This window comes from Somniosus microcephalus, chromosome 7 (genome assembly GCF_052327205.1).
Source record: "Somniosus microcephalus isolate GS21.2 chromosome 7, FLI_Smic_1.0, whole genome shotgun sequence".
NCBI lineage: Eukaryota > Metazoa > Chordata > Chondrichthyes > Squaliformes > Somniosidae > Somniosus > Somniosus microcephalus.
In genome coordinates this window covers 28447289-28460059 of record NC_140993.1, presented here as the reverse complement: position 1 = coordinate 28460059, position 12771 = coordinate 28447289, and the positions used below count along the sequence as shown (strand labels likewise).

At 47.6% G+C, this 12771-nt stretch overlaps 1 protein-coding gene across 1 annotated transcript in view; it reads left to right on the top strand.

Moving 5' to 3' along the window:
- Positions 1–12771, top strand: part of LOC147114582 (guanine nucleotide-binding protein G(olf) subunit alpha-like) — a 573882-nt gene that overhangs the window by 392410 nt on the left and 168701 nt on the right. Inside the window, exons 9-11 of the mRNA XM_085992352.1 lie at positions 2240–2313; positions 4307–4365; positions 7615–7735. Of these exons, the coding sequence (XP_085848478.1) occupies positions 2240–2313; positions 4307–4365; positions 7615–7735 (254 nt within the window). The remainder of the gene's footprint in view (positions 1–2239; positions 2314–4306; positions 4366–7614; positions 7736–12771) is intronic.

The window sequence follows — 12771 nt, the reverse complement described above, 5'->3', positions numbered from 1 at the left end:
TGAACGCTTTGCCTGCATCTGCTTTGTGTGTTGGTTCTGGCAGTGTGACCCCTGAAGTCATGTTTTCCAAAGTTGAAATGTCTGTTTATCTTCTCAATTTATGAGCAGATTTACAGGCTCAGTGACGCCAGGCTCCATGTGATGGTTTCATTTGTTGGCTGCTGGTGTGGCTGAACATGAGAAAGCACGGAACAAGAAAAGGATATTTGACCTATCAAGCACATCCCTCCAACAGATCAAGTAAAATTTACCCTATCATAGACCCTGACATGATCGGTCATTCATGTGGAAATGGCTTATGAAATAATACTGGGCAGCCTGCTGGTGGCGCTGTCCAGGGAGAGTATAAATACTCAGGCATGGGCCCAGCTTGCTCAGGACATTCTTTTACAGTAACTAATGAAGGACACAACTAGATCTCCATGTTGTAAAACAGTTGATTAAAGCTTTGTTTAATGCTTAGACCAAGTGCCTAGTAGTTTTCTTACGTCAGACCCTACCCGTGCATTTTGTATCCTTAGGGGAAAGCTCTGTGTAAATGCTCCTAATCTGGTGCATCCGGATACATAGGGCCGTAATTTGCGGCCCCTACGGGCGCGTACGAGGTGCGCACACGCCCGTAGGGGCTGCGCAAGTTCCGGGTTTGGGCATGCGCGAAAGCCCAGACCTTGCTATCTGTCAAGAATTTTCTTGACAGATCCACCGCATCCCCGGGAAAAGGGCATCCGCGGGCGGAGAGTTGGGCTATTTGCCCAGCGAATGTCCGTGAAATTCTTACGCCTGGTAAAAGAAGTTAAAAAAAATAAAAATAAATTTTTATCAATCATTTAAACATTTAAAAAACCTGTGTAACAAGGCAAGTTTATTTTTAGTCCATTTAAAACATTTAAATTTATTTTTCAAAAAATTAAATTTTTGTTTTAACTATTTAATTACAGATAAATGACATTTTTATTCATCTTAAATATGTGATGGTTTTATTTATTTATTTGATGTCTAGGTGTATTTTTGGGGGGTATTCCCATTCATGCTTATGGGGTTCCTGTACATAAGCATGAATGGGGATTCCCTTCTTTTATTGGTTGGGCCGGCTCACGAGATCCCAGGGGCACTTGCGAACCGCCTGCACCCCTGGGATACGTGGGCCTCTACCCGCGGGTGCCCGAAGAGGCCCGGGACCGCGAGTCTCCGTGAATCCCGGACCACCAGGTACGCGGGCGTTTTATTTGCAGTTCGGAGGCATTTCCCCGCGGGAAGCCTCTGACCACAAATGCAGGGCCATAGGGCTATCGGCAATTCGGCCCAATGCCAGTGTTTATGCCCCACACGAGCCTCCTCTCACCCCTCTTCATCTCACCCTATCAGTATATCTTTCTATTCCTTTCTCCCTCATCTGCTTATCTCGCTCCCCCCTTGAATGTATCTATACTATTCGCCTCAACCAGTCCCTGCGGTAGCGAGTTCCACATTCTAACCACCCTCTGGGTAAAGACATTTCTCCTGAATTCCCTATTGGTTTTCTTGGTGACTATCATATTTATGACCCCTAGTTTTGGACTCCCCACAAGTGGAAACATTTTCCCCACATCCACCCTATCAAACTCCTCTCCTAACCTTAAAGACCTCTATCAGGTCACCCCTCAGCCGTCTCTTTTCTAGAGAAAAAAGAGCCCCAGCCTGTTCAGCCTTTCCTGATATGTATATCCTCGTGCAGGAGATGAATTTCATTGCACTGTAAGGACAGGCACATATAGATTATTAAATAAATAAGCTAGTTGGATAATATGGATCAAAAAGAGCCGTTAGGTTAAAACACAGGCTTTTGATCACAGCAGGGGAGAGGAGTGTAAGAGAAGGAGATTACTGCAACATAAAAAGAGTATTCTTCCCCTCTCTCCCTCTCACCCACAGAACTGGAATGACTGTTCTGACAAAAGGTCATTGACCTCAAACGTTAACCCTATGTTTCTCTCTCCACAGACGCTGCCTGATCTGCAGTGTTGGCAGCATTTTCTGTTTGATTCCCAGCATCTGCTAGTATTTTAATTTTTTGGAATGATTGTGTCCCATTTCAGCATTAAATATTTTTTTTAAAAACCTGTTCAGGTGAAGCTTTGTGTAAAGGAGTTCGTCATCGCGGCTTCAGCTGCATTCGCTGGGGGTCTGTTGCGCAGATGTCGAGGTTGCACTTTTACCAGCCAGAACTATTTGTCAATATCTTTCTTTTCCTTTCTGCCAGGATTTGCTCCGATGCAGAGTTTTGACATCAGGGATTTTTGAAACAAGATTTCAAGTTGACAAAGTAAATTTTCAGTGAGTATCTTTCCAAGATCACTCCTGCAACATCACTCGGTCATCACAACTCCTCCAGTGTCCATTCCTTCAACCGAAATGTGAAAGAAAGTAGTGAGGGGGGGAAAACCCCGACCTCGAGGAAACTCTGTTGGACTGTGCTTTTAAAGAGTTTTTTGCACTGTTGCTAAGGATTGTTTTTACTGAAGACCGCTTAAATAATCATTCGATATTCTCAGCAGATGCTTCAGTGCCATGCTGATGCTCCACAGTGGGAGAGGCCGTCTTTCGGATGAGACGCTAAACTCCATCCCTCTGCACAGGCAGAGGTAACAGGTCCCTTGCCACTATCCAAAGAGCAGGGAGTTCTCCAGTGTCCTGACCGACACGCCTCCCTCATCTAATGTCACCCAAAAAAAAAGTAAGATTATCTGGTCATTTTATTCATTTGCTGTTTGTGGAATCTTTGTGTGTGCAAACTGGCCGCCACCTTTGCCTACATTGTGTTGACTGCACTTCAAAAAGTGCTTTGAGACGTCCCGAAGCCATGAAAAGGTACTGTTCAAACCCAAGTTATTTAAATCATTCCTGTTGGAGAAGTACTAAAATTCCACCCTTTTACTTTCGTACATTTACAGTGTTAAATGAGGCCACCTCTATACATTTCTTTGCATTGTTTATACTCTTCCCAAACTCCTCTCCTGGTTCTGGTTCCCATTCTCAGCCATGGGTGACTGACGTAGTAATGCAATGACTTGAGAGGGTGCAGAGGAGATTTACCAGAATGGTTCCAGGGATGGGGAATCTTAGCTACAAGGACAGATTGGAGAAGCTGGATTTGTTTTCATTAGAGCAAAGGAGGTTGAGGGGTGTTTTGAGAGAGGTGTACAAGATTATAGTGGGTTTGGATAGGCTAGACAGGGAAAGGCTGTTCCCACTAGTTGATGGTACAAGGACTAGGGGACACAGATTTAAGGTTTTGGGCAAGAGATACAGGGGGGACGTGAGGAAAAACTTTTATGCAGCGAGTGGTGAGGACCTGGAACTCGCTGCCGACGGAAGTGGTGGAAGCGGAGACACTCAATGTTTTCAAGGGGAGACTGGATAGGCACTTGAGGGAAATAAACTTGCAGGGCTACGGGAATAGAGCAGGGGAATGGGACTGACTGGATTGCCAAATGGCCTCCTTCTGTGCCGTTATGACTCTGGCTTTCTGGTCCTTGTGAAGACTCAGAAGCTGTTAATTGAGAGGTACACATTACATCATCATTACTTGCTGACAGAGGGTAAGGGCCACCCAAAAAGGATGCTCCAGATGCTGGTCTGAGGATAGGACGCAGTACTGAAAAATCCTGGCTCTGATTGGGATCGATATGGGAACGTCGAGGGTGGAGGTTTTTGGTGGATAGTGGGAATGGCCTTGGAGTTTCAAATTGGTTTCCTCAATCATAGAGGAAACTGTTCAAACCATTCTCTGAAGTTTAATTTTGGATAGCATTCACCAGCAAAAGATGACATGATACTTCTCAATCAACTCCTCAATTAATGTGATGCTCCTCTAATTCTGACCTCTGGAGCATCCCAGATTTTGTCGCTCGGCCATCGGTGGCCGTGCCTTCAGCAGCCTCGGCCCCGAGCTCTGGAACTCCCTCCCTAAGCCTCTCCGCCTCTCTCTCCTCCTTTTAAAACGCTCCTTGGTCATCTGCCCTAATTTCTCCTTATGTGGCTCCGTGTCAAATTTTGTTTTATGACACTCCTGTGCAGCGCCTTGGGACGTTTTACTACGTTCAAGGCGCTGTAGAAATACAAGTTTTGTTGTTGTTGTTGTAACAGTTTCTAATTCATTACAAAGACCAGAAAAATGATAGGAAGTCATTGTGTAGTATTCCTTGCAAACTGTTTCTCCCGCTCCGTTTAACGAGACACACTTCCTCCCACCTCCCCCGCGTGTCTTTCACTCTCTGATACACTGAGCAGGACTCCTGACTATGCTGCCTTGTCTTTTCTCTTCCAGCATGTTTGATGTGGGAGGACAGAGAGATGAACGGAGAAAATGGATCCAGTGCTTTAATGGTTAGTAATCATGGAGGAGTCTTTTATACAAACGTGATTGATCTCACGAGTGCCTCACTCTCATTTACAGGCAGCGCTCCACAATTACATGGCCACTGAATTTAGTACCCACTGCTGAATTTCTTCCTTGCCATTTTCTCCCCTTATTTTCACTTTACCCTATTGTCCCTGTATTGGATCCAATAGCTAGTTTACCAAGACATGTTCAGATTCCAAAAAGGGATCAGGTGATCAGGCAGGTTTCTAATCCCTATTCCTAAACTAGCTCATTAATCCCCATGCATTCTGCAGTCTGCACCAAGTCGGCTACAGCTGAAAAATGTGCCTTGTGTGAATTGAATGGGGTTTATGTTAAGCCCATTGATTTCGGCTCCTCGATCAACTGGTTTTTGCAGCAAGTCCAGTAAATTTGCCAAGTTGCGAAATGCAGGTGGAGAAACTGACTAAATGAACGGGAATTCGCAGATTGATGTCAGTTGGCGTCATTCTGATCCAGGACACGAGGTATTGGTTAGCTACTACTTAACACATCAACTCCAGTATGATTTGGATAGGTTGGGTGATTGGGCAGATGCAGTATAATGTGGATAAATGCAAGGTTATCCACTTTGGTGGCAAAAACAGGAAGGCAGATTATTATCTGAATGGCAATAGATTGGGAGAAGGGGAAGTGCAACAAGACCTGGGTGTCCTTGTGCACCAGTCGCTGAAGGTAAGCATGCAGGTGCAGCAGGCAGTTAAGAAGGCAAACGGTATGTTGGCCTTCATAGCAAGAGGATTCAAGTACAGGAGCAAGGATGTCTTGCTGCAGTTGTACAGGGCCTTGGTGAGACCACACCTTGAGTATTGTGTGCAGCTTTGGTCGCCTTATCTGAGGAAGGATGTTCTTGCCATGGAGGGAGTGCAGCGAAGATTCACCAGACTGATACCAGGAATGACGTATGAAGAGAGTTTGGGTCGATTGGGCTTATATTCGCTGGAGTATAGAAGAATGAGAGGGGATCTCATTGAAACTTATAAAATTCTAACAGGACTAGACAGACTAGATGCAGGAAGGATGTTCCCGATGGCGGGGGAGTCCAGAACCAGGAGTCACAGTCTAAAGATAAGGGGACATTTAGGACAAAGATGAGGAGCAATTTCTTCACCCAGAGAGTGGTGAACCTGTGGAATTCTCTACCACAGAAGGCAATTGAGGCCAATTCATTAAATATATTCAAGAAGGTGTTAGATATATTTCTTAAGGCTAAAGGGATCAAGGGAAATGGGGAAAAAGCAGGGACAGGGTACTGAATTTGGATGATCAGCCATGATCTCATTGAATGGCAGAACAGGCTCGAGGGGCCGAATGGCCTACTCCTGCTCCTATCTTCTATGTTTCTATGTTGTTGCTCTTGCAGCAAATCGCAAAGGAAGAGCTTGTAGAATAATCTTGATCCCTGCTGGATTTTGGGAGTAGGCTGAGCCGCCGCTCGCCCATTCCAGCCACGGAGAGGCCGGAGCCATTTTGTGGCCCGGACCTCATTTAAATAAAAGTAGTGTTGGGGTGGGAGGGGACGGGAGGGGGTGGGTGGCTGCCTGACCCAAAACCGGCCGCCCTGATGCAGGTCAGAGGATTCAGGCCGCGGCAATAACAGGAGGCCCGACAGCGGGTAAGTTCTGGAGATGGTGGCGGTCGCAGAATGGGGTGAGCCCCCAGGGGCAGCTGTGACGCTGGTTTTATTTTTGTGCGGCCTAGAGGATCATTCCTGCTCCTCTTGACCCCGCAAAAAAATAATTCTGGCGCCAACTGGGCCTGTCCTGAAATGGCGATTGGGGTCCTGTTTACGTCCTGGGACCCAGTGTGCACATTGAAAGGCGCCCACCGCCTGAAACAGGCGGGCTCTAAATCCAGCCAGTGGTCAGCCCCTCTACCAACGGCGGCCTCTGCGATAACGGGACTGGCCCCCGTTCTGAGGCCGTTACAGCGCTGTTAGCACCCGATTCCGGTGTGAGTTATAATCAGTCCCATTTGTGTGCGTTCCTGGAGAGAGAAAATATAAATGGATCTGTTGGATGGGTTGGTTGGGGGGGGGAGGGGGAATTGATCTTTCAAAATGAGCAGTAGGTTCAACATGGTCTTCAGCCAGCGGCTCAGTCGGTAGCACCCTCGCCTCTGAGTCAGAAAGTTGTGGGTTCAAGTCTCACTCCAGGGACTTGAGCACATAAAGCTAGGCTGATACTCCCAGTGCAGTGTTGAGGGAGTGCTGCACTGTCAGAGGTGCCATGTTTCAGATGAGACGTTAAACCGAGGCCCCGTCTGCTCTCTCAGGTGGAGGTAGAAGATCCCATGGCACTATTTCGAAGAAGAGCAGGGGAATTATCCCCGGTATCCTGACCAATATTTATCCCTCAATCAACATCACTAAAACAGATTATCTGGACATTATCACATTGCTGTTTGTGGGACCTTGCTGTGCGCAAGTTGGCTGCCGCGTTTCCCACATTACAACAGTGACTACACTTCAAAAAGTACTTCATTGGTGGTCATGAAAGGCGCAATATAAATGCAGGTCTTTTTTTGTTTCTGATAAATCACAAACCTGCCTTCTTACTATATCCATCAATCACTCCACCCCACCCCCACCCCCTTCCCCCCCCCCCCCCCCCCCCCGCCCCTCCAAAAACACATTAATTACCTCTTGAACTCATCGGTCCTTTTCAGCAGCCTGACCTGGTAATTGTTTTTTTTTTAAACTGTGGATTAAACTGGCTCCCTGGGCTGCTGACCTATCCTTGAACAACAGATTATCATGACTGCAGTGCATTTAAGTTCTTGAGATTGGTCTTTACATTAGCACCACAGCAGTGGCTTTCACAGCAAGCTGGTGTTTTAATCAGTGCTCGGTTGTCGAAGTGTTCAGCTCTGGATGGTCGTGTTGGGCACAGTCAATCTGTTCAGCATGCTGCCTGCGCTGGTAAGGTCAATGATACCACTTCAGTAAGCATAGTCGTCGCTAGGTTCTGTCACAGACAAACTGGTCACATAACTAGCGTTGGAGGCGGCAAAACTGGTTCCTTATCACCAGAATAAGTTAATAGGTGAGCTCGGAAGACGCGGGTTTTTTTCCTGCACCCAATAAATCTGTTGTATTCTTCTCTCTCCACCCCCACCCCTCCCCCCTCCTCTCCCGCCCCCTACCTTTTGTCTCCCTGGACTGAACTGAATTGTCGCCATTGCTCGGGCCCGCTGCAACCTCTCGCCTGTAGACGTCACTGCTATTATTTTTGTGGTGGCCAGCAGTAGCTACAACATGGTGATAAGGGAAGACAACAACACCAATCGACTCCGAGAAGCTCTTGATCTCTTCAAAAGTATCTGGAACAACAGGTAAAAATAAAAATAAATAAAAACAATCTCGCCTCTCTTTATGTGCGGACGCTCTCTCCACCATTTTGGTTGTCAGAATGTTTTTAAGTTTCCCTGTTTGAAGGGTAATCGGTGCTCTTTGTAGAATGTTCTTAGAGCCGCCCTTACTGCGATTTTCAATCTCGGTGTCTGTTCCGCTCAACCATTGACGTAGGAAAACTACTAGGCACTTGGTCTGAGTATTAACACTTTAATCAACTGTTTACAACATGGAGATCTAGTTGTGTCCTTCACTAGTTCCTGTTAAAGAATGTCCTGAGCAAGCTGGGCCCATACCCGAGTATTTATACTCTCCCTGGACAACGCCACCAGCAGGCCGCCCAGTATTATTACATAAGTCATTTTCACATAAATGACCAGATTCATGTCAACCATGGTTTTGTGGTTATTAGGAATTGGACCGAGACTTCACAAATGTGATATGCTTTTGGCTTTTTATTTACAGCCATGTATGAGAAGCAATGTCAACTGCGTATCCCTGGGCTACGGCAGGGGCGGGGGCTTGTTGCATTTAAAGCGACCATATTTAGAGCAATGGAACACCCCCACCCCACAACATTTCTAATTCTGGAGGGGGTTTAAAAGCCTGCTGTGTTTTATTTTAACCTTTCTTAATATCTTATTAAACACTTCAGGGTATTATGCATAATTTTTGATCTGCTTTTATGTCGCATTAACTCCTTGTGATTGACTGGGGTGGGGGGGGCAACTTCCTGTTCGTTCTCTTTCAATCTTGCATGCTCTGATGGGAATTCTGGTGGTGATATCCTTGAGGGAACAGGTTGATGCCACCAGTGATTATCATCAGTGATCACTCCCACTACCTCCATCAGCATAGCTCCACTTGTAAGAAAAAATGGATAAACTTTGGTGATTGCGTTCATTTTAACTGGTCAATTCTCAATAAATAGGATTATGAGAGCAACTTAACACTCTCCGTTTAAAATGGAGCCCCGGGTACCACTCATTGGTGACGGGCCAGTTCCTCCCAGAGTACCAGCGTAATGCAGCACGCTTTCTCCATCCTTGCACTGAATCTCGGGAAGATTATAGTGTCTGTGGTGGCTTCTTCAGACCCAGTTGTATTTCTGCCCGGTTTATTTAGGAGTACATTATTAGGATTAGGCAAGTGAGAAAGTCACAGGATTATACTTCAGGCGATTTTAATTACTGTTTGTAAGTTGGTAATGATCTTTCCTTCCCTCGAGCCTTCCGTGTTCTTTTTGGTGCCACCCTCTCGCTGGAGAGAGTGGGCAGGTGACCTGCTTCTTGACCTCTGCACATTTGGTCATACATTTGACTGGGGCAGAGCTGCATGAGGGCAGCTCTCGGTCATTCTGTCCCTGATTTACGCTCTCCTTTCACACACACACTCCACACACCCCACACACACACCCCACACACACCCCCCACACACACCCCACACACACCCCACACACACACTCCACACACACACACCCCACATCACACACACCCCACACACACACACCCCACACACACACCCCACACACACACCCCCCACACACACACCCCACACACACCCCCCACACACACCCCCCACACACACACCCCACACACACACCCCACACACACACCCCCCACACACACACCCCACACACACACCCCACACACACACCCCACACACCCCCCACACACACACCCCACACACACACCCCACACACACACCCCACACACACCCCCCACACACACCCCACACACACACCCCACACACACACCCCACACACACCCCACACACACACCCCACACACACTCCACACACACACCCCCCACACACCCCCCACACACACCCCCCCCACACACCCCCACACCCCCCCCACACACACACCCCACACACACCCCACACACACACCCCACACACACCCCACACACACACCCCACACACACCCCCCACACACACCCACACACCCCCCACACACACACCCAACACACACACCCCACACACCCCCCACACACACCCCACACACACACCCCACACACACACCCCACACAACACATCACACACACACTCCACACACACCCCCCACACACACACCCCACACAACACATCACACACACCCCCCGCACACACCCCCCGCACACACCCCACACACACACCCCACACACACACCCCACACACACACCCCACACAACACACCACACACACACCCCACACAACACACCCCACACAACACCCCACACACACACCCCACACACACACCCCACACAACACACCACACACACACCCCACACACACCCCACACACACACCCCACACACACACCCCACACACACACCCCACTCACACACCCCACACACACACCCCACACCCCACACACACACCACACACACACCCCACACACACACACCACACACACACCCCACACACACACCCCACACAACACATCACACACACCCCCCACACACACCCCCCACACACACCCCACACACACCCCCCACACACACACCCCACACACACACCCCACACAACACATCACACACACACCCCACACACACACCCCACACACCCCCCACACACACACCCCACACAACACATCACACACACACCCCACACACACCCCCCACACACCCCCCACACACACACCCCACACACACACCCCACACACACACACAACACCCCACACCCCCCACACACACACCCCACACACACCCCACACAGACACCCCACTCACACCCCCCACACACACACCACACACACCCCACACACACACCCCACACACACACCCCACACACACACTCCACACACACACCCCACACACACACCCCACACACACAACACACACCCCACACACACACCCCACTCACACCCCACACACACACCCCACACACACACCCCACTCACACCCCACACACACACCCCACACACACCCCACACACACACCCCACACACACACCCCACACACACACCCCACACACACACCCCACACACACACACACCACACACACACCCCACACACACACTCCACACACCCCACAACACATCACACACCCCACACACACACCCCACTCACACCCCCCACACACACACTCCACACACACACCCCACACACACACCCCACACACACCCCACACACACACACCCCACACACACACACCACACAATTCAATTCACAATTCAAATCGCTTTATTGGCATGATAAGTTACATCTTATGTTGCCAAAGCATCAAAATACATTTATGGTTAGCACACAAACGCAGTTCTATTCATACAGTGTATAAACAGGTATATCCCTGAGTGTATAAATATACATTCGCATTGTTTATATATATTCTTTTCTTAGTTTACTGGTTGTCCCTCTGTTCATGGCAAGCTGTAACATAGTGTGCCGCCAGTGTTACACAGCTTCTCTCCTCTCCCAGTAGGAATGGGAGTTTTTGGTTGTCATTCAGATTTCTGAAATCAGGGCATATTTGTGTGAATTTTTGGTAGAAATTCTCCCTGATGCCCTGATATTTTCCGCAGGCTGTGAGGAAGTGCATCTCTGTCTCCACTACTCCCTGACTGCAGTGAGAGCATATCCTGTCTTCTCTTGGTAGCCTGTGTCTGCCTTTTTCGATCGCTAGGCTATGTTCGCTAAGTCTGTACCTTGTCAAGGTTCTTCTCAGTTTGTTATCCTTTACCATGGTCAGGTAATCAGCTATGTTGTATTGTCTGTTTAGGGCCAAGTAGCAATTGAGTTTGCTTTGGGTTTTTGTTGTTTCTGCCCAATATGTCAGATATTTTTCCTTTTGCTTAGCGACGATTGTGTTGGGTCGAATTCTTTGTGTTACCCTGTCACTGTCCTGGGGCTGGTTATTGTTAGTATTGTTAGTAGTTACTTCACTGAGTCCCAGGACTAGTTGACTGAGGGTATTCTTCTTTATGGTCAGCTCTTGGCATTTCAGGGCGTCGTAGTGATAGCATTGGGGATTGCTCATTTGTAGGTGATTCCAAAATTTGGTGGCTCTTTTTTGGATAGTGATTATTAATGGATATTGGCCTAGTTCCGCCCTGCATGCATTGTTTACTGTTTTCCTTTGAGTCCGGAGGATACTTTTACAGAATTCTGCATGTAGGATCTCAATTGGGTGTTTGTCCCATTTTGCAAATTCTTGTTGAGTTAGCGGTCCCCATACCTCACTGCCATAGAGTGCAATTGGTTCAATTACTGATTTGAAAATTTTGAGCCAAATGCCAATTGGGATTTCTATTTGGATTGATTTTTTGATGGCATAGAAAGCCCTTCTTGCTTTCTCTTTCAGTTCATTCACAGCCAGTTTGCAGTTTCCCGTAGAACTGATTTTTAAGCCCAAGTATGTGTAGTTAGTGGTTTGTTCAATTTTGGTTGTTCCTACTGTGAAATTTATTTTGGGTCCCTGATGTTTGGATCTTTGCTGGAACACAAGGACTTTGGTTTTTTGGGGATTTATTGTCAGGGCCCAAGTCTGGCAGTACGACTCCAGCAGGTCCAGGTTTTGCTGTAGCCCCTCTTTAGTAGGTGACAGCAGAACCAGGTCGTCTGCATAGAGGAGGAATTTAACCTTGGATTCATATAGGGTGAGGCCGGGTGCTGTAGATTGTTCAAGTAGTTTTGCCAATCCATTAATGTAAATATTAAAGAGTGTCGGTGAGATTGGCGAGCCCTGCGTCACCCCCCGCCCCTGTGGGAAGTATTTTGTTTGTTTGTCTCCAATTTTAACTGCACATTTATTGTTTGTATACATTGATTTAATTACATCATATGTTTTCCCTCCTACCCCGCTTTCGATAAGTTTCAGGAATAAACCGTCATGCCAGATGGAGTCGAAAGCCTTCTGGAAATCTACAAAGCATGCGTAGATTTTGCTTTTGTTATGGTGAACGTGTTTGTCAATTAGGGTCTGTAGGGTGAAGATATGATCGGATGTTCTATAGTTTGGCAGGAATCCAATTTGGCTTTTACTCAACACATTGTGCTCTTCAAGGAAGTTTATAAGTCTTTTGTTTATGATGCTACACTG